The sequence below is a fragment of the Globicephala melas genome, chromosome 1, assembly GCF_963455315.2.
Source record: "Globicephala melas chromosome 1, mGloMel1.2, whole genome shotgun sequence".
Classification (NCBI taxonomy): Eukaryota; Metazoa; Chordata; class Mammalia; order Artiodactyla; family Delphinidae; genus Globicephala; species Globicephala melas.
This window is the reverse complement of record NC_083314.1, coordinates 181,229,139-181,252,227: the sequence shown is the minus strand read 5'-3', so window position 1 is coordinate 181,252,227 and position 23,089 is coordinate 181,229,139. Positions and strand designations below refer to the sequence as shown.

Genomic DNA, 23,089 nt, shown 5'->3' with positions numbered 1-23,089 from the left:
TCAGGTTAGTGAAAATGAGGAAAGAAATTAAATTAAAAAAATTTTTCTTTCAATTTTTTAGGCCATGCTGTGCAGCATGTAGGATTTTAGTTCGCTGACCAGGGATCGAAACTGTGCCCCCTGCATTTGGGGTGTGGAGTCTTAACCACGGGACCATCAGGGAAGTCCCAAAATTAAATTTTAATGTATCTAAATAGGGTTCTCCAAGACCCTCTGGATGCCCTCCTACCGCCCCAGAGCTACCTCTAACCATTCTTTTACCAGTTTCCCCTAAGGATGGAGAACCTGCCCCCCAGCCTGCCCAGGACGCTCAGCTTCCCTCTGGTTTGGACTCATGGTGTGACCTGGAAGCTGCTGTCCTTGAGGTAACCTGTGAGAGCTCTTTTCTCCCAAATTAACATGTCTGATCCTGAAGTCAGGCCTCCGGTCCGGGCGCTGCCCGAGCTGCTGCGGAAGGGCACAGGCTACCCCATCTCCCACCTCTTCCCAAACCTGCCCTTCCCCAGGGCTTACGTGGCGTCCTGCACAAACTCCTCCCCCGCTTCTGTCATGACACAAAGCCTCAGCTCTTGTAGAGGTGCTCCATGAATACTCAAGACGTGAGGACAGACAGACTGACGGACCACTTCATACACACAGAGCATCCCTATGGGTCACTGAGGCCTTTTTATTTTGCACACAAAACCACCGGGGATCTTGCCTGTGGACACCTCGGAGATTACAATGCAGACACACATGGCTCCAGACACTTGGTGGAAGCGAGGTGAGAAAAACAATGATTTGGGCCAATTATATAGTTAGAGAGCTAGGGTTTCCAGCAGGGTTCCAGGTGGTCAAGCTCGGCTTCTGCAGCGGGTCTAAAGCAGCAGTGAGAATGTCACAGGAAGGGGAGAGGGCAGTTAACTATCAGAGGCCCCTCAGAGCATCGGCGGGGGCCTTGAGCTGCCCAGGTGACATCAGGAGCAGGTCTAATTAGCCGACGAGTGACCACAGGGCTCACCCGCCCACAGCTTACTTGGCGAGGGGGTTTCTGAAGTTCCTGCCGGCAAACTTGGCCTTGCTGCCCAGTTCCTCTTCAATTCTTAGGAAGCAGAAAGATACAGAGACAGGGAGGGAAAGAGAGAAGTCACACCTCAATGCAGTAAGTTTTCCCACCCAGAGAAGTGGTTAAAGACACACTTCCTGCCAGGAAGTTGGGGACCCAACCATCGCCCAGTCTGTCTAACTATTCCCCTAAATTTGAGCTTCTTGGAGATGCCAGGAATAGAAGAGCATTCGGCTCTCTCCGTCCACCCAATTCACCCAACAAGTTGTCCACTGGCCGACCCTTCGCCTTCCTTCTCTTCCCCCCAATGTTTCTAAAGGACAAAGGAGAAGACATGGTAGGATTGCTATTTCTTAGAATATTTAAGAAAATGTTTTTTCAATGAAAGGATAACCCAGTTTCTGCAACAAATGGCACAGGGAAATAAGGAGGGAGCACTCATTAGTGTGAACTCTGTTTGGATCCTGATATCAAAAAAAAAAAAGGGGGTATTGATAGTACCACTAATCGTGGGCATCATCATTGTAGAGTGGTTATGTTAAAAAACAAAAATAAGTCTTTATCTGAAAGAAATATATACAAGTGAAATCATAAGATGCCTGAAATTCGCTTTAAAATTCTCCAGGAAAAAAAGGTGTAAAGAGACAAAACATGGAGGAATACAGACAGCTGGTGTATCCAGGTAATGGGGAAGGGAGTACATTCTACTGTTCACTGATTTTTTTTTTTTTTTTTGCGGTACGCGGGCCTCTCACTGTTGTGGCCTCCACCGTTGCGGAGCACAGGCTCCGGACGCGCAGGCTCAGCGGCCATGGCTCACGGGCCCAGCCGCTCCGCGGCATGTGGGATATTCCTGCACTGGGGCACGAACCCGTGTCCCCTGCATTGGTAGGCGGACTCTCAACCATTGCGCCACCAGGGAAGCCCCACTGATTTTTTTATATGCCTGAAATTTTCCAGGATAAAGTTTTTTTTTTTTTTTGCGGTACGCGGGCCTCTCACTGTTGTGGCCTCTCCCATTGCGGAGCACAGGCTCCGGACACACAGGCTCAGCGGCCATGGCTCACGGGCCCAGCCGCTCCGCGGCATGTGGGATCTTCCCAGACCGGGGCACGAACCCACGTCCCCTGCATCGGCAGGCGGACTCTCAACCACTGCGCCACCAGGGAAGCCTCCAGGATAAAGTTTTAAAGATGGGGTATGGGGGGAGGACTTATAAAATGGAAGTTCCTTTTCCCTTCAAGACTGGAATAAAATAACAAAAGGGCAGGTCTCCCTGTGTTTATAGGTGCTTCCCAAGGACACACTGAGACAAAAAGGGGAGGGACCAGAACGTCAGAAGGCGCTGAACACTGAAACCCTGCTGTGTACCCGCTGGCGATTCTTCTTCCTCTCTGTGAGCTCTGGTATCTTTGTCCACAAAACAAGGGTGTAAAATGAGAGCTTCACTAAGGCTTCCCTGTAGCTCCCCAACTTCTGATTCAGTTGTCTAAAGGGGAGCCAGTTCCCTCTCCCACCAGAAGATGGCAGCATCGTGTGGAACAGGCCCCGCTCTGGGCCAACGCTGCCAGGCACCCAACCGCCCCAACCTAACATATCAGGGGCCAGGGTCCCTGCCCCAACCCTTGTACCAGCCCCACAGGGCCAGGGGCTCCTCCTGGAGACCAAGCAAGCCCACACACGCAGCGAAGGTAGCCTCTTTACCTGAGGATCTGATTGTACTTGGCCAAGCGCTCGGATCGGCATGGTGCACCAGTCTTGATCTGGAAGGAGAAAAGAAAGGCCACGGTTGCTTACAGTGGACACTGAATCTTCATGGGCATTTTGGGCAAGGGGAGGGTGCCACGGCAGAGAGCCAGCAATTTCTTAAAGAGGATCCCTGGCCCTAGGAAGGAGGGGATAAAAGGGGCACCCAGGACCCCATTCTCCCCCCTGCCCCCCAAGTCTGTGCTCAGGAAGTTGAGGTCAGAGAGAGAAGCAGGGAGCACCCTTCACCCCATGGAGCTCTTTACCTGCCCAGTGCACAGTCCCACCACCAGGTCGGCGATGAAGGTGTCTTCAGTCTCCCCGGAGCGATGCGACACCATGACGCCCCACCCATTGGACTGGGCCAGCTTGCACCTAGAAGCCAGGGACAAGCAGACAGCATGGCTCCACTGCCTGGGCACTGTGGCCCCTGCTGGCCTCCTGAGGCCATGACTAATCACTCCCGGTGGGGGGCCAGGGGCAGCCCTGAGCTCCCAACTGCTGGGGAAGAGGGTAACCCTCGCCCGACTGTGAAGGGCCCGAGGACCTTTCTCTGCCCTCTAGTCACGTTTGAACTGGGTTCAGTCTCCTCGAGGGAGAGACACGTGTGTCTCCTGACTAACGTCCTCCGTGACAGTAAATCAGGAGTGTAGGGCCACCAAGTGGTCAGGATTAGAACACAACCGCCCAACGCCCTGATCCCCTTGGGGCCAAAGCTTACTCTAAAGGCCCCCAGGAGTCCCAGTCAGGAGGCCCCACCCTCTGTGCAAGGGCACTTACGCCTGCAGGGACTCAGTCACGGAGCCGATCTGGTTCACTTTGAGCAGGAGGCAGTTGCACGACTTCTCGCTCACAGCCTTGGAAATCCGCTTGGGGTTGGTCACGGTGAGGTCGTCCCCCACCACCTGGATTCCCGCGCTGGCAGTGAACTTCTGCCAAGCTTCCCAGTCATCCTGGTCGAAGGGGTCCTCGATGGACACCACTGAGCAGAGCAGGGCAAGGGCGTGTTCCCTCAGCGTGGCCTCCCAGGCTGCTGACCCGCAGCACCCCAGAGCCCCCTCCTGTCCTCCCTCCCGACTCACCTGGCCTCCCAACCCCCTCCCGGGACAGGGACTGTAGTCACGTGCAATCCTGCAACCCCACAGTTGTTAAGTGGGAAACTTGAGGCCCAGGACAGTGAGTTTAGCGCCATTGATAGTAAAAACAGAGCTGTGGACCCAGAGGGGTAAAGACCGGGCTTCGTGTCCTGGCTCCGCGTCCTGGCTCCGCTTCCACCAAGTTACTTAACATTAAACGCAGGGACTTAGAGACGCTTCCTGGTCTGAACACCTGCTCCACCATTTGCTGTGTGTCCCTGGGCAAGTTCTAACCCACTCTGTGCCTCTGTGTCCCCTCTCCCATGCGCATCAGGTGACGCAGAGCCTAGGAGCACCCAGTGGTCCTGGCTCTCACGGCTCCTTTCCTCACTGTCAGTGGAGCCAGGACCACGTTTGCTCAGGAGGCTGTTGTGACAGTGACAGGAGGCGATCGCACTGCACCACGGCTGGCCGGCTGCCCGCTCTGCTGCACCAGGCACCCCAGTGAAGGCTCCACCCACTCGCACACCTGCAGCCGCTCCGGGAGCACTCACCTGGGTAGTCCCTGATGAAGGACTTGTACAGGTTGGCCAGCTCGTCGGGTGTGATGTACCTGCTGGGGTCATCGGGTGACTTGAAGTCCAGGTCATACTTGCCTGACCTGAAGAACTCAGAGGCGGCCACATCCATGCCAACGACGACCTTATCGGTGTAGCCCGCCTTCCCGATGGCGTTCTTCAGCAGCTCCAGGGCTGGAAAGAGATGGCGGTGAGAGTTTGGAAACCAGGAGGATGGAGATAAAATTCCCCTTTAACTCTGCCAAATGGGAACCGTAACGGAAGAGGAAGAGGTGCTCTGGCCCCAAGCACCAGTTTCAAAGATTCTAGTTACTCTTTTCTGCTTCGGGGCAAGAAACCATTGGTCAGGGCCACTAGTGCATGGCCAAGTTGGAAATGGACTCTAAGAGGCTTTTTCACTGACAAGTGCTCCCAAATTTAGCACCAAAGAACAGCTGTGCCGGCCAAGATACAGTGACCAGCTGAGATCAGCCGTCCCGCAGAACTGGCTTTAAATAGAGCCAATGCTGAGATCCAAGGGGGAGCCCGCACAGCGAGGCCCCCGCTCCAGCTCTGCTGTCCGGCCCAGGCTCAGGGTCGGCCTCGCTCGGCAGCGCTGCCGGTAGGGAAACTGACAGACACCGGCCCCTGTTCCAGTGTCCCCAAGACCCCCAAGATTCAAACTGCGTGAAGGGCCACTTTTTATAGGTTAAAATAGCCGAACGTCAGCAATTTCGTATGACTGACCCAACGAGCAGGATGGACATTTCCTTCACTAGCCATCCTTGAAGGCAATGAAATATGCTTGGAACCCTACTTGTTCTTCTAAAACAAAAAATTCATCCGCGAATTCTTTTCCTAGGACTTCTGTATTCTCTGCTCAACTCTCACATTTCATCCTGTGCCTAAGGATTCAAAGTTAAATAAAGCCTGTGCAGCATTACAGCAGCTGAATGACCCGAAATGGTTACTGACGGCAGCAGTCCTCATCACAGCCAGCATCCTTGAACACGGAGCAGGTTGCGAACCCTTGCCATCGCTGGGGGAGCAGGGACGACAGCAAGAAAACGAACCGCCTCCCTACCCCACCGTCAGCCCAGTTTAAGCAAATCATCAGGACATTCAGAAGTCGAATTTGTAAGATAATTTCGCGTGATTTGTTTTTTTAAAAAATGAAGCGCTAGCTCCCATGTCTGCAGGGTTTTGCATTTTGCTACTTAATGAACGAACGGTGGAAAGAGCAGCGCCCCTGAGGGCAGGCGTGGAAGGCTCGCAGACGCTGGGGGCGGTGCTCAGAAACCCAGGGGCTTCCTCCGGAGCCTCTACCTTCTTTGTTCTCCAGGATGTTGGGAGCAAACCCGCCTTCGTCTCCCACGTTGGTGGCGTCTTTCCCGTATTTCTCCTTGATCACATTCTTCAGGTTGTGGTATACCTCCGCTCCAATGCGCATGGCCTCCCGGAAGTTTTCGGCCCCGACGGGGAGGATCATGAACTCCTGCATGGCCAGCTTGTTGCCAGCGTGAGAGCCCCCATTGATGACGTTGAAAGCCTGTGGGGAGAGACACAAGTACAGCTCCAGGCCCGGGGGGTCCCGCCCCTCAGCAGCCCCACGACGCCCAGGTGCATGGCTCCCATGTGGGGCCCGTGCGGCTCTGAAGCCACCAGGTCTCTCTGCACTGCGGTCACTACCACCGCAAGTGCACACAACCCGACAAGGCAGGTACAATTTTCATCTCCCATCGACAACTAAGGAGATGGGTGCAGGGCGGCTGAGTCACCTGCTCAGGGTCACTCTTAGCTGGCGGTGGCGGCGGAGTTATTTGCAGCCGAGACCCCCAGAGCCTGCTCCTACCCGTGTGGAGAGTCACACGTGGATGAGGTCAAGAGGCGGGAGGTCTCGGGACCCCATGAGAAAGCGAACACTCGCCACTCACCGGAACTGGCAGGATGACCTCGGCATTGCCAGCCAAGTCGGCAATGTGGCGGTACAGGGGCACCCCCTTCTCAGCGGCGCCAGCCTTGCACACAGCCAGGGACACGCCCAGGATGGCGTTCGCACCGAACTTGGCTAGAACAGAACAGGTTACGTTAAGGGATTTCTTACTCACCAGCCTTCCTCCTGCTGGCCGCCCCCACCTGCACCACTGTGTGCACCCTGGATTGTATTCGGAACCTTTTCCTTTCTATCTCCTTTGCATATTCACACCAGAAATGCAATAGCCTTCCACATAGGCTGCTTTTTCCCCCAAAGAGAAAGCCCTTTCTTTGGTCCATGGGACTCTGGAAAATCCCACAAATTGCTCGATTATATAAAGCACGAGCCTCTTCTGAGTAACCCTGTATGCCTGCGCTGTCGGCTGGCTATGCTCCTGATATTCAAAAACGTGATTTATTAGAGTTAGGGGAGGACCACAGACAGTTACGTAATTCATCGTTAGGGACGACACGACCTCTCCCCAAAGGACTTCAAGGGTCTTCAGGAGAAGCCGCAACCTCCCTGGCAAAGACCCCACCTCAGGCCACTCACATTTATTTTCCGTGCCATCCATCTCTATCATCAGCTTGTCGATCTTCTGCTGCTCCACGACGCTCAGTTTCTACAGGGAGAGCGAGGATAAGCTGCTTGGGAGGGAGTGGGGTCTCTACCTGCATGCCCTGTGCCCTCCTGTCCCAGAGCCATCAACCCTGGGAACCGTGCCCTGGGAACCGTGCAAAGCCCAGATCAGTTCTGTGTTATCCATGCGTCTGGCAGGCAAAAATGGGGGGAATGCCAAGAGAAAATGGGGAAGCAGAACAATGCCCTTCACTTGCTTTAAGAGCATCAGGCACTTCTCCAAGCACGAGGGATCCGACAATGCATGGTCCTCATGTCGTGAAGGGGAGTCTACCGAGGGAGTCCGAGGTCACGTTACACACGAGGCAGAATTGTCTGGTTCATGCTAAAGAAGGAATTACTCCAAAGCAGTGTGACTTTTGGGGCAGCAAATAACAGAATTCATTGTTCTTTACCATCAAAGTCAGTTTCTGCCGTCACTCGGCTGCCCTCAGTGACAGCAAACTCCATCATCTGATGGGAGATACGAGTTTTGCATGCAGTCCACCATCATTTAGCATGATGTCTGACGACTGATGAAAATGACTGTTTTTGGCGAAAGTATAAATAAAACTAGTGCCTTAAAAACTGGCTCAAAGTAATGTAATAAAAGTCGGCATTACTTTAAAAACTCCGTAAGTGAATGATACCAGCATATTATTTATAATGTTTCTTATATAAAAGCTAAAATATGAAAGAAAACCAGAATCTGTAAGTCCATCATGCCACGTTAACAATTTGGCATCTTTGGCTTTCGTGACAAGGCATCTTTGGGTAAAGTTAGAAGCCACCCCAGCAGATGGCTTGAGGCCAACCCTCACCAAGAGTTAGACTGAAGTCTGTCTCCCCCAGGTAAAGAAAAATGTCCCGGAAAGCCCTGCTCACTGTCAGGCCAGGTGAGGGCGCTGAGGCACAAAGAACAGTGGCGTGTGGAGGGCCCCAGGAGGCCGGGACGAAGGTGTGCGCGGCAGGGCAGTGCTGAAAACCTCCGCCTGGGGACGATTACAGCCAGCCATGTGGGCCAGGCCACAGCAGGCAAGCTGGGGAGAGGATCGGCAGAGGAGCCGCTTGCCACCTGCGTGCAGGGTGGAGCCGGGAGAGGGGCCCTACCAAGGAGGACACACAGACCGAGGCTGGGTTTGGACCCGAGAAAGGGCCACGGCTACGGAGAGCGGGGCTGGACGGAGGATCAACGAGACCAAGCTGCAGAGTAGGCTGGGCTGTGGGATCCCCAGACCCACTTCACCTACAGCAGCTCCGCTTTTATCTGTTTGACACATTGAGGCTCCAGGTAGGAATTTAATAACGGAAGTTCTGCTGTTTAAAAACACAGTAAATAATTCCACAGTTCACGAAAAATGCGTCAGTCGCCACAGATACTACATTCAACGCCCCTGAGAGCCGCTCTTAAAATCTGGATCTTAACTCCCCGAAGGTCAAGATGGTTGTGGGGAAACATCAAGGCTCTAAGAGCCTCCCGTCCCTCAGATCCAATTCCATGCGCTGTTAGCCATGGACACATGGACAGGCAGAGGGTGGGTTAGGAAAGGCGAAGTTATTCGCATGCACGACAGGGAATCCAACCGGCTTCTTTAGCTCTCAGAATAAGCTCTCCATGAACAGAAAAGCCTCCTGGGCTGGCCTGGGAGGCGCTCTGATAGCATTAACATACATTAGTTATCAGGAGGCAGGTCCTACCTTGCTAACCAGGGCAGGCGCAATAGTTTTATTGATGTGCTCAACAGCCTTTGAGACACCTAGAAGGAATAATCACATCAAATTACCGACATTAACGAAAGACAGGCTTGAGCAGCATTGCTGGAGAGAACCACTCACCACGTTAACCCAGATATTCAGAGCCCACCAAAGACCTTCAATGGGACCTCCTTCAAATCCCCATCGCCCTCTCCCCCTGGAATCGGAGGGCTTTCTGGCCCAGTCTGAGTGCTCTTACCTAGGACCCCCAAGGGTTAGAGCCGCACACAGAGCAACCATCCAGAATGTCTGAAGGGAGGTTAGTTGGCAAGACCATGCACTGGGCAGGCCAGCTGCAGAGACTAAAGGACGCCCAATGTATGTATTACCTGTGTGCACAGGGCTGGTGCCAGGAACTCGTTAATATACTTAACGGGTCTGGAGACACCTGACCAGTAGAGATGGGCAGAGAAGGAAAAAAGAAAGACTGAGAAGAGAACAGGCTGGGAAGGAGGCTGAGTGAGAGAAAGAGAGGAAACAGAAGACAGGGGAAACAGGAAGACAGGGACCATGCATTTGTCCTCATCACAGTCAGGGCACAGCGCTGTCCTGCTGCTGTAGGCACGTACCGCCTGGGCTGCAAGGCCCCTGGGGAGAGCTCTCTGCACAAGCTGCCTCCCTACAGTGGGCCGCTGGGACCCTGGCCCAGTGCCCCCAGCCCCACCTCGCCCACGCCCCCTCCTCTGCAGTGTTTTTGGACTCTTTCCTAATCGCCCTCCCTGGAGAGTTGGCAGCACATGTGCCCTCCACCTGTCTACACGTGTGGCCCTTCGGAGGGCCACAAACCATGAACTGTCATGATGTTTTTGCTTCCTCTCCAGAACCAATTCCCGTCCCCGTTGAGAATGCACGGTCTAGCCCTATCTGCTTTTCTGGAGTTTGGCCACACAGGTTCTATCTACAGAAAGGTGAGCACTGCCAACACAGTTTCCAGCCCGTCTGCATACAGCCCAGCGCAGGCTGGCTCTGCCAAACAGACTGAAAGACAACGACAGCCCATCAACGGTGAGCCATCAGCCAGGCCTTCGGGAGCTCTTCTCCTCCGCGACTAGACCCTTGAAGAGGCCTGATGGCCCGGAAGGCCCTCAGAGCCCTCCCGGAGGATGCGAGGCTGCCCCTTAGTACTAGATAACTTGTCCTCTTCTTCTCCCACATCCCCTGACCCAACCAGGAGTTCTTCACAGACTGGAGACAAACCACAGCAGAAGTAAGTGTTACGGCACCTGCCCTGAGCTACGGGGTCAGGGGTGCTGGGACCCATCAGCCCGCTCTCCCCTCTCCTCCACGTGCGGCGCCCACACTCGCTGCCCACACTCTGGGCCGAGTCAGAGGTCTGCTACCCTCAAACGCAAGCCGCGGGGAACGGGAGGGAGGCTGTGGCTGCCGGGAGGCCGGCCTGGGTTCGGCCCTTACCTTTGCCCATGTAGCGCGTCTTGTCATTGTCCCGGAGCTCCAGGGCCTCGTAGATACCAGTTGAGGCGCCACTGGGCACAGCAGCTCTGAAGAGACCTGGATGTTGAGAGACGGAGGGCAAGAAATAGTTAATGACTAAGAAATAGCTCCCGCCCTCGCCCAAGTCCCTCCCTGCTCACTGAGGGAGCTGCCCTTAGGAAACAGTTACTTCCTCCCAACGATGGGAGGACTCAGACTGGCTGCTTCTCCTGCCTGTCATGTTTTTATGATTCCGCACTGCAGACACTAGAGCACAGCTGATGAATTTCTCTAAAGAAAAAGGTCTAGAGCAGAGCTTCTCAGATTTTAACGTGCACACCTATCACCTGTGAGTTAAAGTGCAGATTCCAAAACAAATGGGAGGTCTGAGCTCACACCTCTCAAAGCTCCCCACGGGTGCCCCGGAGCTGGGCCGTGGACCACCCCCAGCAGCGTGGCCTAAAAGAAATACAATGCAGGCCACCTACGGGATTTAAGCTTGTCTAGCAGCTAGTAATCCATGAAAACACTGGGCTATTTTAGACAGTCCAGCTCTAGAGCACCGTGGCCAAGCTTCCCTTAGACAAGTGAGATCAGGTTGCCAGCTTTCAAGCCTTGAAAGCGCTGGCTCAAGAGGAATCTACAGCTCATCTGCCTCAGCTTAAGGAGCAATAAATGCTATTTGGAGCTTCTCTGCATAACAGGAAACCAGAAAACAGGACAGACTGGAAGAGGAAAGGAATAAGCACAATAACACTAGAACCCAGTCAAGCACGCACTGCGCAGTCCTGCAGATACAGAAACCAGCTGCCTGGCTAAGCCGAGACTGTGGAGCAGAAAAGCGGCAAATCTTCTTGGAGGACAGACAGTGCCAAGAAAGGTACCGCAGAAATCCGGTTACACGGGGCAGAAGGGTTAGGGGAACAGGAAGTGTAGGCAGCCTCTTGAATCTCCTTGAAACCGTTAGGGATTTCCCCATCTGAGGTATGCCGAGAACTTGGGGGTGCGGGAGATGTGAAGGCAACGAACTAAGAGGAAAAACCCAACCAAGTATCGCAGTCATACTTGGTTGCATGCCTGTGCCACCGCACTGACTGTGTGACCAGCAGGACACACGTTCTTCTCGACACAGGCCCTGGCTTTCTCTGTATCCATCAGGCGCTGGGCCAGGTGAAGAAATGAGGAAAGCAAGAGTGACCCTAAGGTCAACTGTGGACTTTGGGTGATGATGTGTCAACACACGTTCGACTGTAACAAAGGTACCGCTCTCGTGGGGATGGTGATAGTGGAGACAGGGGGTAGATAGGAATGCTCTGTACCTTCCACTCAATTCTGCTGTGAACCTAAAACTGGTCTAAAAAATAAATTCTAAGAACGAAAGAAGTGATGAAAGGTTCTTAACAAATTTATGACTTCCTGGTTTTTTTTCTTTTCTTAAAAGGATTAAGACACATAAGAGAAAGTTCCATTCATTTCAATGTCAAAAGACATTTTAGTCATTTTAAAGAGTTTCAAAGAAAATTCCCCCTCCCAACAATCTTCTAGTGTCCTGGGTTTTTTCGTTGTTCAAAGTCCATTAATTTCCAAGTGGAAAGTTCCACTCTCTGACTAAGTGTGCCAGTTTCATAAGCTGAAAGGAAATTCTCGCCATCTTCTGAGAACACACGGCATTTGCCACAAGGCACATGCCCAGAAGGAATCGTGTTCTGAGGGCACCCCGACAGTAACCAAAGGCGGACTCCTGCCCTGTGAACCTCGACTCGAGGGGCCTTCATTTTCTGGGCAAGGGGGAAGGGAGGACAGGAAGGGAAGGGTTCCACAGCCAGGCCTGTGATTCAGACCATGACTCAGCTCTGACTGGCAGGTCTGTGTGCTCAGCACCTCTGAGTGATTCTGCCTGAAGCTCCTTTTCCAACTTCAACCATTTAGAAAGCAGCTGAGACATTGCCGGGGGTAATGCAGGGCTAGGGAAGCACTAGATTTTCTTAAAGTAAAAAAGAAAAATGGGGGAGCTTTTAAGGGTTCCCATTCTATTCTTTTCTCACGTGGGCAAATTCTTCCTACAGGTACTTACAGCCAGGTAAAAGTATGAGCCTCTGGAATGTTCCAACACCCCAAAGTAAAAACTGTCCCGGATCCTCTAAGAGTGATTTCTGGAAACGCAGATAAGAACGCTATATATACCCTTGTAGTCCCCTAATCTCTTTCCTTTACAAGGAAGAAAGACCCATCCTATCTTGCCGTATCTACGTATTTGGTCACAGCAAGCTGTGAAGCAAACTAGTGATAGGCCCTTTTAGGGACAAGGTTATCACATTACTTCCCCACCTCACTGACCTAGCAGCCAACCTGTGTTCTGCTCTACGTACCAAGAAGCACCAAGACAAGGACCTCTTGCCTTAAAACCCTCCCAACCTTCCCCCAGTGGGGAACCACAGCCTACCAGCATGTGCAGACCAGAAAGAAAGGCTTTTACCGTAACAGATGTTTTCTTGCCTAAGGCTCTGTCATTTGAAGTTTTAAAAAATGGAGCGTGGTGCTAGGGTCTATAGAAACAAAGGTGGCCCATACCTTTTGAGGTGTAGAGATCAACCTCAACGGTGGGATTCCCACGAGAGTCGAAGATCTCTCTGGCGTGGATCTTGAGGACAGACATGGTGAATTTCTGTGGGGAAGCACAGTCCATATTTTCCATAAACCATAATGCAGTCTCAACTCATTATGCAAGGGGTCACTTCTGAGGATCCCTAGACTAGAAAGACTGCATAAACTAAAAACTGCATGTAGGAAGGCTGACTGGAGTGGGAGAAAATGCCTGCTGGAGAGCACTGGGAATTGTTCCTAAAAAGTAGGTAGGGACAGCTCTGCAAGGCCCTAGTAGTTCAGGTCTTGTCCTACTGGGAAAGAAAGTCCGGCAGTGCGCGTGCTGGCGGGCAAGGTTCACACGTTGATGGCGTGCAGAGTGCCTGAAGAGGAGAGTCTGAAACTGGCTGTCATTAGTTACCAACGAGGGTAGGTGCGGGGCCATGGGAAAGGGACCAAATCAGGACCAAGGGGACGTGAGGGCCACAAGCAAACCCATCTAAGATTAAAAAAAAAAAAAGGGGCGGGGGTGACCAGGAGGAAAATCTGGTTTGTAGGGGAACAGTGAATTAAAAGTTGGGAACACAGTTCATCAAGTAAAACCTGAGGTAGCAGGAGAATGCTCAATTGGTCGATGTTGGATAATCAGTTAGAAATTCTGAGTTTGGAGGCCAGGAATGAGCTCCTTGGTCTGTGTGCTGTGATCTTTGCCAATTTCTGAGCCTTTCAAACCTCAGAGTACTTGGGTCTTCAGCAAGACAGGGCAAACAGATAACATAATCTAGTCAGTGCTGCTTTCAATAGGCATTTCACCCCGTTTAAAAAACTTAATTATGAAATGTCGTGATTTGTAACTAGAGAAAGGATTCTATCTTTGAGCACCAGGATACGCCAAGGGAAGTGCTTTCCTTTGAAAACACCTTTAGAAAAAAGGGGAGGGGGGTGGTTTGCAGCTACAGAGAACAAATATCAAGAGCTCAAAGAAAGCCCCTTTCTTGCTTTTTTCCCCCAGAGGCTCTCCAAGGAACAACAGAATTGAAGTGGAGGGGAGGAACCAAATCAGCGTTTGGAAGCCATTATCTAGCTGGGCTCCTCTCCATTATCTTCTCTGGAATGTTCTGAAGCAGCAGATGGCATCTTTTTAAGTTTCAAAATTAGATACTGAAGTCACTTCTGTGGCTTTGTTTTTTCTTTGTAACAATGGAGTTTTACTCATTAGCCAATAAAAAGGTATCTAGTTTTTATCTCAAAAAGGCAAATTTGCTTAAAATCTTTTAGTTTTAAAATTTTAGTTAATTTTGAGTTTTGGTAAATCATATACCCGTGTGTAACAATGACCACCCCAAAAAAGTCCCCAGAGGCCATTTCCAGTCATTGCTCCCCCCTGCATCCCCCATGCCATCACTGATTTACTTCACAGATTTTAGATGCACTTCTAAGCACATCTTCATTACACTTCCTCATCATACAGTTGTAAGATTTCATTTCTGGTTTTATTTTAGTGATATAAAACAAGGCAGTCGACTGACTTCACGATGTGAAAATAAAATTCAACTTATCTTGAAATTAGACAGAAAAACTTTTCTCCGAAGTCATTAAAATGCAGGGAGCACAGGCAGGGCGGAAGACGGGTCTGACTAGGAGCCTGCACAGCCTTTTATCTGCCTGAACTGAAGCCCGGACCAGGGGCAGCACGAGCACACCGGGCAGCCGGGGCCTAGGTGTGCCCCGGAAGCAGGTCAACCGGCTGCCCACACCGCCCAGGAGGAAGAGACCACATTGCAGAGGAAGCAGCGAACAGGAAATTTTCTTAAAGTATATCCTTTTAATGTCAGATCAAGGGCCGATTGTTGGTGGCCAGCCCAGGGAGCAGGGAGCGTCTCGTGCCCGACTTGGGCGAGGTCGCCTGCAGGGCTTCCAATGACCCCCCGGCTCGCCTGCAGTCCCCTCCAGATCAAGTGCCTTCTGAAGGCAGATCAGTCCCTGCTCATTCCGGAGCAGCAAAGGGATGGACACTCAGGCGCCAGGCCGAGGGCCACCAGCGGGAGGCACGGGCGCGGGGGTGGGGTGGGCTGCCGCTTCCCGGGCATCTCTCCTTTTCCGGCCCCCTTTCTCCATTTTCGGAAGGGCCTGGCTTTAATGAGCATGCGGGTTAGGCCTGGAGCGCTCGCCAAACCTTCCACCCTCACCGCCTGCTGTCCTGGTGACCGCGTGTTCTACCTCTAACCTCCCGGGACAGTGACGCGGCCCCGTACTCGTAATCACAGGCTGAGCTGCACCTTCCCCTCAGGAGAAACCGGGCGCCGCGCCCCCGCCTCGGGCCGCAACTCTGGCCCGGGGAGGCCGCTCGCGCGCGCCGACCCGTCCCTTCCCCGCCGAACCCCCGGGCACGCCGTCTGAGGCGCAGGAGCGCCCGCGGGCCCGGGGCACCCACGCACCGCCTGCCCGGGCGCTTGCTCGGCAGCCCTTCCTTGAGTTCTCACCCGGCCGCCTGAGGTCGCCGCACGAGAGAGAAGCAGAGGGTGCTGCGGGCACAGAGGGTAAGCGTTAACGCGCAAGGTCCGGACGTTCCAAGTACCGCGAGCTCGTCTCCGCTCCGCCGGCCTGGACTTCCTGCCCAGCTCGAGGGGACCCCGCCCACTTCCCGCCCCTCAAGCCCACCCCCTCCGCGCTGCCTTGCCATTGGCCCGGCGCGCCGTCACTCGGGCCCTCGCCTCCGAGGGAGGGGTGGGACTGCGGGCGCCGGGAACTGGAAGAGGGGGCGACGTCCCGAGGAGTTGGGGTGGGGTCGGGCTGGGTGTCCCAACTACCCCGCGGCTATGTGGGGATGCGGGCGAGCCCCCGTCCGCCTTCGCTCCCGCCCGCCGCTGGGATCCGCGGCTGAGCCGAGTCTGTGGCGCCGGGGCCCGGGGGGAGGGGCGGCGCGGCGCGGCCGGCATGAGGGCTCGGGGCTCCGTCACGTACTCCGAGTCCCGCACGCACGCCGCGTCGCCCCGGCGCCGCACGTCCGGCCCACGACCTTGGTGACGACCTTCGCGGCCCGCCCTTCCCGGCCACCTCACCCGTCGCCCCGCAGCGCGGTGCCGGAGACCCCGGCGGCCTGGACACGTTGGTGGCCGCGCGGCCGGACCCCGCTCCCGGGCCGCGGGGTCGCGAGGCCGGCCACGTGTGCCCACCCGCGCCTGCGCCCTGCGCGCCCGACAGCCCGCCAAGGTGACCCGGTCCCTTTGTCCTTGCGTCGGTCACACAGGAGTTATTAGGCCAAGAGCCGAAAGGATGTTCGCTTTCCCTTAATTACAGCTAATACTTTTTGAGCGCTTCCTACGTACCAGGCACTCCACGTGAGTGCCCAGGGTTAGTTCATTCTTCGGCTCTTTTTATGTTGGATCTTGAAAGTAAGCTTCTATACCTCCCTTTCCCATACACGTGAACCATACTTGTACTGATTTGGGAATGGAATTTCACACAGACTCGGGGAATTTCTCAAAGTTCAAAACAGGTAATATTCCAGAGTAGTCTGACAAATGAAAAACAGGCATGAGTGGGTGCAGTTATTTTCCCCTTCTGATGAAGAAAGAACCGATACCATTTCAAATCAGTTCTGCAGCACATCTCCCCCCGACCCCGCAACACACACTCAAGGGAGGGCTTCGTTTTATGATAGAGTTATTTTTGTATGTTCTTAGTGCTCCTCTTGGTCTGTAAGTCTGAGAGCTAAAACAATGTCATTCATCTCCATACTTAACCCATTGCCTTCCATGGAGAGATTCGAGTGTATATTTGATTTTAATTATTATTTCTTCTGGTCAGCTGCAAAAACTGCTTTTATTCCTTAATTCCTAGCCTTGGGTAAAGCTGAAGACCTATTGAGTCCACTGTGTTTGTTTTCCATTGACTAAGAAGAAAGAACTTTAGGATTAAATTCAGCAAAAAAACAACAAGGAAATTGTAAAATGTTTCCTAAAGAATTACGTGAATTTTGCAAGCAGGGTTTGTGGTTTCCCCAGCAATACACTGGTGTTTCAGACTGCTTAAGACCAAGATCCCAGCCCCATGACCCAGCAGCTAAATCAACAGCCACTATCTCCTAAACCTTAAGAACTCAACAGAAATCAGACACTTAGAGCTCTTATTTTCAGAGCAATTCTAAGGTGTGGCCCTGAAAGGGCTCCAAAACAATCTCTTTCATTTTATGTTAAAATGGTTGGAGAGATAAAGATAGAAAGACATGGCTCTTATAACGGGTTTCTGGCCACAACCAGTGATTCCTAGCAGGAAATCAGATGTAGAACATGATCTCAGACTGCTGCTGTTGCAAGATTCTTGGAGGCCACAGCACAGTGTTCTGAGCCAGCACTTCGACCTCAAATTGTAGCTCAACTGTTAATGAGATGTGCCCTCAGATCCTTTCCAAAATCCGCAAGCTGCCAAATGCCCTGCCTGTCTCCACAGCTCCTGAGGCTTTGCTAGCAGGCTGTGGGACTCGTGTGTGCCTTCAGTCCAGTGCAGGGGCATTTACCTTGTTACAGGCATTTAGTTGACAGTATGCTCATTGAGCAGTTTTAGTGCAGTGGCATACCAAAGGCTGGTGGGCAGGGAGGGGAAACGTGTGTGCAAGGCTGTTATCAGAAGACCACACTGCAGGTAGGGCCTGCATGACATCTGCAGGGTGACATCAGAATTGAGGGAAGATGAATCTGCAGCAGCCTATGACCCACCTGGATTACTGATTCTATCTGTGGTCTGCGCACCCCTGGTTGAAAACTGCTGGTCGGTGGAAAAAGTGACATACCTCTTTTGGAAGGCAGGTCTTTAGACAGATAGGAAACTTCTGGGTTGGAGAAGCAGCCCAAGGGAGATCAGATCAGTGAGGAAGGCCCTCAGGGGATCTAGGTGGATCACCCCTCCCCTTAACAGACTAGGAAGTTTTTGTGTTTGTTTACCCCTGAGGACAAAGAATGACGCCTGCCTTATCAGTAAACAAAGGATGTTACAGCCATCAAGTCATCAGCCACTGCAGCCACCTCCAGCACTTTGTGGGGATTCAGGATGGAGAAAAATAAGATACTGGCCCTAGATAGTTAAGGTGCATCTCAAAAGAATAATTTCATTTAGCCTGGATTCTTGTATCTTCCCATACACAGAAAAGTACTAAATTCATTAATTTGAGATGTCCAGGTTTTTCTGTAATTAGCAGTAATCTCTTGCTGTTCAACTACCTGGGTCTTTTTTTTGCAAAAACTTCTGTATATCCTGGTTCCTCCCATACCTCTTTGGAATAGTCCCTCAGAGCTATCTGAGAGGATGTATCCTGTGCTTAAGCCCTCAGGAAGTCCACTGAATACAACATAATCCTCAACATTTAGATTGTGCATTTTTCCCCATTCTACACCACTAAGTATTTAACATATACCAAAGACTGCATAAAGTATACCTGATGTAAAAAATAATAAACAGAAGTGTACCCAACTTGCCAGCTTAAGAAGTGGATACTGGCAATGCCATTCACGTGCCCTGTGTATTCTTCCCTGGCCCCAGAGGTAACCACTGTCCTATATTTTGTGTTTATTTTCCCCTCACTTTGCGGTTTTTAAATATTTTTTGAACTTTATATAAATGGCATCATACTGTTTCTAGCCTTTGCTACAATTTTTTTTGGCTCAACTTGACATTTGTGAGCTGTGGGTGGTTTGTTTCAGTGCTGAATAGTATTCCATTGTGTGACTATCACACGTTTTCCTGTCAGTGTACATTTGAGTTTCCCAGTTCTTTTTTTCCTGTTAATACCAACACTGCAGCTATGAATTTTGTTGCAAATGTCTCCTGGGTGCAGGTACAAGAAAGAGTTTCTCTAGGGCAAATACCTAGGACACACACCTGGACGTGGAATTCCTGGGTCATGGTTATAAGCATCTTCAACTTTGTTTTCCAGAGTATTCATATCTTTATGTACTTCCACCAGCAGTGAATACGAGTTCTGACCTGGATGTAAAAAAAATAAAATTCAGCTCTTCCTTTGCAATTCTTTTCTAGAAATTTGATTGATTTTTTTTTTTCCGCATGGCATGTGGGATCTCAGTTCCCGGACCAGGGATCGAACCTGTGCCCCCTGCAGTGGAAGCACGGAGTCTTAATCACTGGACCACCAGGGAAGTCCCTACTGATTTTCAATTTAACATCCTTTCCAAGTCCTTTGCTTAAGGAAACCCTCGTGCCCTCTGTGTAAGTTACAGTCAGCATTCTACCCTTATGATGGCTCTGAGGGCACCTCTTAGGGCTCCCTGCTGTCAACAGCCCCTCACAAAGTCAGCTGTAGAAGTAGGGACCGGGCAAGGCAGACTCTGGGGAGGCAGAAGGGAGCGCACAGTATGGTTTTTAAACAAAGTCATTGCTAGGAGGGCATTTATCAGGGATGCCCAAATGAAGGGAGTAAGGAGCAGAGGGATTAAAGAAAGAAACCCCAGGGCTTCCCTGGTGGCGCAGCGGTTGAGAGTCCGCCTGCCGATGCAGGGGACACGGGTTCGTGCCCCGGTCCGGGGAGATCCCACATGCCGCGGAGCGGCTGGGCCCGTGAGCCATGGCCGCTGGGCCTGCGCGTCCGGAGCCTGTGCTCCGCAACGGGAGAGGCCACAAGAGTGAGAGGCCCGCGTACCGCAAAAAAAAAAAGAAAGAAAGAAACCCCAGGAGTCTCAGGGAAAGCAGGAGCTTCCGGGAGGAGCTAATGAAGAGGGGGCAAATGGAGACTGAGAGGGCTCTGCACCAGCAAGAGAAAATCTTGGGGAAGAGTTGCTGTCCTGTGTCAAAAAGCTCTGCGTGGATCCTCTGTGCCTCAGCTCCTTAATTTCTGAAATGGGTGTGAAAAGACTACCCTCAGGTGGCAGTTTTGAGCCCCAACAGTCCTCTTACCACCAGTTTGGAAATCATTGCTTACGGCTGGAATGGAGGCCTGCAAGGCACTGATATCTCTAAATAGCAGCTGCATTCGGCCCCGTCCCCAGTAGCCTCCCTTTTCCTCTCTATCGGTCCCCATCCTCTTTTTCTCACAGTTCTTAAGGTTGTCTCTTAAAGGGAGGCCCAGGGCAGCTGCAGCCTGGGGGCCAAGAAACCCCAATCTCCAGTCACCAGGCTGGCAGCCCTCCTAGAGGCTGGAGCACCAGACCCTCAGATGGCCCGCTCCAAAAATGCCAGTCGCTGTGAAGGAAAGAGAAGTCCTGTAACAGGGAAGACTCCATATTAGATCTGTTTCTTGTACTTTAACCCTTGTATTCTATTGCTTTTGCTTTGTGTTAAGAATGCTGCCTACAGCGCATTCCCTGGCCGTCCAGTGATTAGGACTCTGCGCTTGGCGCTTTCACTTCTGGGGCCCAGGTTCAATCCCTGGTCCGGGAACTAAGATTCTGCAAGCCTCGTGGTGTGGCAAAAAAAAAAAAAAAAAAAAAAAAAAAAAATGAAGAAGAATGTTGCCTATAGCCTGAAATATACAGGATAGTTCATTCTCAAGGCTCTGACCTTTCTCATGTATATAGAGATTAAAAGTTGCAGAACAGAGAATAACATTTGTCTTGTTGGAGGTTTACAGGAACATCGTGACCTGACCTACGTGGATGGCTACGAGAGCAAAGGAGTCTGACACCAAGAAGTCTGCAACAGCCAACCATGCCCCTCCCTCACCCGGCCTTTAAAAATGCTTTGCTGAAACCCTTTGGGAGTTCCGGGTTTTGGGGGCATGAGGCACCTGTCTCCTCGCATGACCCTGCAGTAAACCTTTCTCTGTTCCAAACGCTGATGTTTCGGTATTGCTTGGCCTCAGAGCGCGCTGGGCACACGAACTTGCTTTCGGTAAAAGTCAGAGGATGCAGTGTGTGAGCTCCAGACGGAAAAACAGGAGCCAAGTTCTTCCTTCAGAAGGAAGTGGCCCCTTGTGATTCGCTGAGAGTAGGGTTTCCACGGAGGCCTTGCATGGCTGGCCTGATAATGAGAAATTCCTCCCTCCTCCTATCAGTGACTGATCAGTTACTGAGGCCAAGTTATCTGCCAGGTGTAGCTCATTTAATCCTGCTCCCTGTGGCCATCTCTGCTTTTCAAGGCACAGAGAGGTGAGCTGAGCTGCCCAAGCCTGAAGCTAGTGGATGGAGGTACAGGGTCGGGGGTTGGGGGGGTGGGGAACCAACCCAGGCAGCCTGGCTCCCCAGGCCTCGCCCGCGCAACCATTCAGCATTCTGCTCTTCCGAGATGAAGTTCACTTTGACCTTGGATTTGGATGAGATGACAGGACACTAAACTTAGCCCAAAGAGCCCTCCCTGAATTTGCACCTCTAAGCCGTGACTATAACCATACACGGAATTTTTTTTTTTTTTTTGTGGTACGCGGGCCTCTCACTGTTGCGGTCTCTCCCATTGCAGAGCACAGGCTCCGGACGCGCAGGCTCAGCGGCCATGGCTCACGGGCCCAGCCACTGCGCGGCATGTGGGATCTTCCTGGACCGGGGCACGAACCCGCGTCCCCTGCATCGGCAGGCGGACTCTCAACCACCGCGCCACCAGGGAAGCCCCATAAACGGAATTTAACTGTAGCAGGTTTTGAGAAGCAGGACTCAGGAAGGTTTCATGTCTGCTAGATACTGTGTTCTCTCTCAAATAAATTTTCAGCTGGAAGATGAGAGCAGCCCACAGAATGGGAGTGGCAGTTACGTTGTATGGCAATTCGAGTTCCAGTTACAAAATGTTCCCAACCCCACACTCGTGGTGGCATTTGCTGGCATTTCCTAAACAAAAGGGGAGAAACTCTGATTTTCTACAATCTTTGACAGTTCCCTTGAAGCGAGATCCCTGGTCCTCCTACATTGAAATTCCCTGACTGATCTGATGTTTCATTTGTTTGTTTCCTGGTGGCCAGGAAAGTGAAGAGGAGAGAGTGGATTTCAGCACAGCATTTGTCAGAGTCCGTCGGGATACTCCTGTGGCCAGAAGAGCCATGCAGACTGCAGCAGGGCGGAGGGGTTTAGACCTGGCTGCATGGGTCTCTTAAGGGGCTGATCTCAGACTAAAGGCTCGCCCCGGAGGAGTGTGGCGAGGACACGCAGCCGTAAGTTCACAGATCAGCAGAGCTGGGCGGGACAGCTGCCCTAGTGAAGGGCTGACTCAGGATTCACACCAGAAGGGCCAAGCAAGGTGCCAGGCCGATGAAGTGCCCCTTTTGAGGAGCTTATGAGTGCCTGCCACTTTCACAGAGCCTTTGGAAGGATTTCGCAGACTGGGCAGTCCTTGGCCACCTCCACACAACTGACTGGACCGAGGATTAGCACCACATCTCTCTCTTTTTATGAGCCAGTCACATTGGATTTAAAGCCCACCTTAATCTAATATGACCTCATCTTAATTTGATTACATGCGCAAAGACCCTATTTCCAAAGATGGTCACATTAACAGGTTCCAGGTGGACATGAAGTTTTGGGGGACACTATTCAACCCAGTCCAGCCTCCCATCTTGTAGGGTGTCTCCCTGCAGCCCCTCATCATTCAGCAGTCTAGCCCAGGGGTTGACAAACCATGGCCCATGGGCCAAATCTGTTTTTGTAAGTAAAGTTTTATTGGAATACAGTCACTCCCCTTTGTTTCCATATTGTCTATGGCTGCTTTCAAGCTACAGTGGCAGAGTTGAGTAGTTGCAGCAGAGACCATAAGGCCTGCAGAGCCTAACCTAACCCTTTTGCTTTTTAAATTAATTTCTATTAGAGTATAGTTGATTTACAATGTTATGTTAGTTTCTGCTGTACAGCGAAGTGAATCAGTTATACATACACATATATCCACTCTATTTTAGATTCTATTCACATGTAAGTCATTAGAGAGTGTTGAATAGAGTTCTGTGCTATGCAGTAGGTTCTTATCAGGTTTTGGGTTTTTTTGGCCACGCCACATGGCATGTGGGATCTTAGTTTCCAGACCAGGGATCATACCCATGCCCCCTGCAGTGGACATGCAAAGTCTTAACCACTGGACGGCCAGGGAAGCCCCTTAGTTATCTATTTTATATACAGTAGTTTGTATATGTCAATCCCAATCTACCAATTTATCCTCCCCCCCTTTCCCCCTTGGTAACCATAAGTTTGTTTTCTACACCTGTGACTCTACTTCTGTTTTGTAAATACGTTCATTTGTACCATTTTTTTAGATTCCACATATAAGCCACATCATGTATTTGTCTAAACGTAATCCTTATAGAGAAATTTTGCCCATCCCTTGGCTTTGTCTGTCCCAGCTTCTCTCATGGCAGCGGTAGCCCAAGAAGCATCCATCCAAG

General features: G+C 51.8%; 1 protein-coding gene across 3 annotated transcripts; it reads right to left on the bottom strand.

Moving 5' to 3' along the window:
- Positions 1-630: 630 nt before the first annotated feature.
- ENO1 (enolase 1) lies at positions 631-15,888 on the bottom strand. Of its 3 annotated transcripts, none has more exons than XM_060283476.2 (12): positions 15,849-15,888; positions 12,775-12,868; positions 10,186-10,281; positions 8,716-8,774; positions 6,952-7,021; positions 6,359-6,492; positions 5,751-5,973; positions 4,422-4,619; positions 3,572-3,773; positions 3,058-3,166; positions 2,750-2,808; positions 631-1,081 (listed from the first exon to the last, which is right to left on the bottom strand). In XM_060283476.2, exons 2-12 carry the CDS (start codon positions 12,857-12,859, stop codon positions 1,012-1,014), a joined length of 1,305 nt encoding a protein of 434 aa, XP_060139459.1. In that variant the 5' UTR covers positions 12,860-12,868; positions 15,849-15,888; the 3' UTR covers positions 631-1,011. The 3 variants fall into 3 exon arrangements, with proteins under 3 accessions (XP_060139459.1, XP_030735333.1, XP_060139461.1); XM_030879473.3 differs by lacking the exon at positions 15,849-15,888 and adding an exon at positions 15,270-15,403; XM_060283478.2 differs by lacking the exons at positions 8,716-8,774; positions 10,186-10,281; positions 12,775-12,868; positions 15,849-15,888 and adding an exon at positions 7,236-8,644.
- Between the last annotated feature and the right edge of the window lie 7,201 nt (positions 15,889-23,089).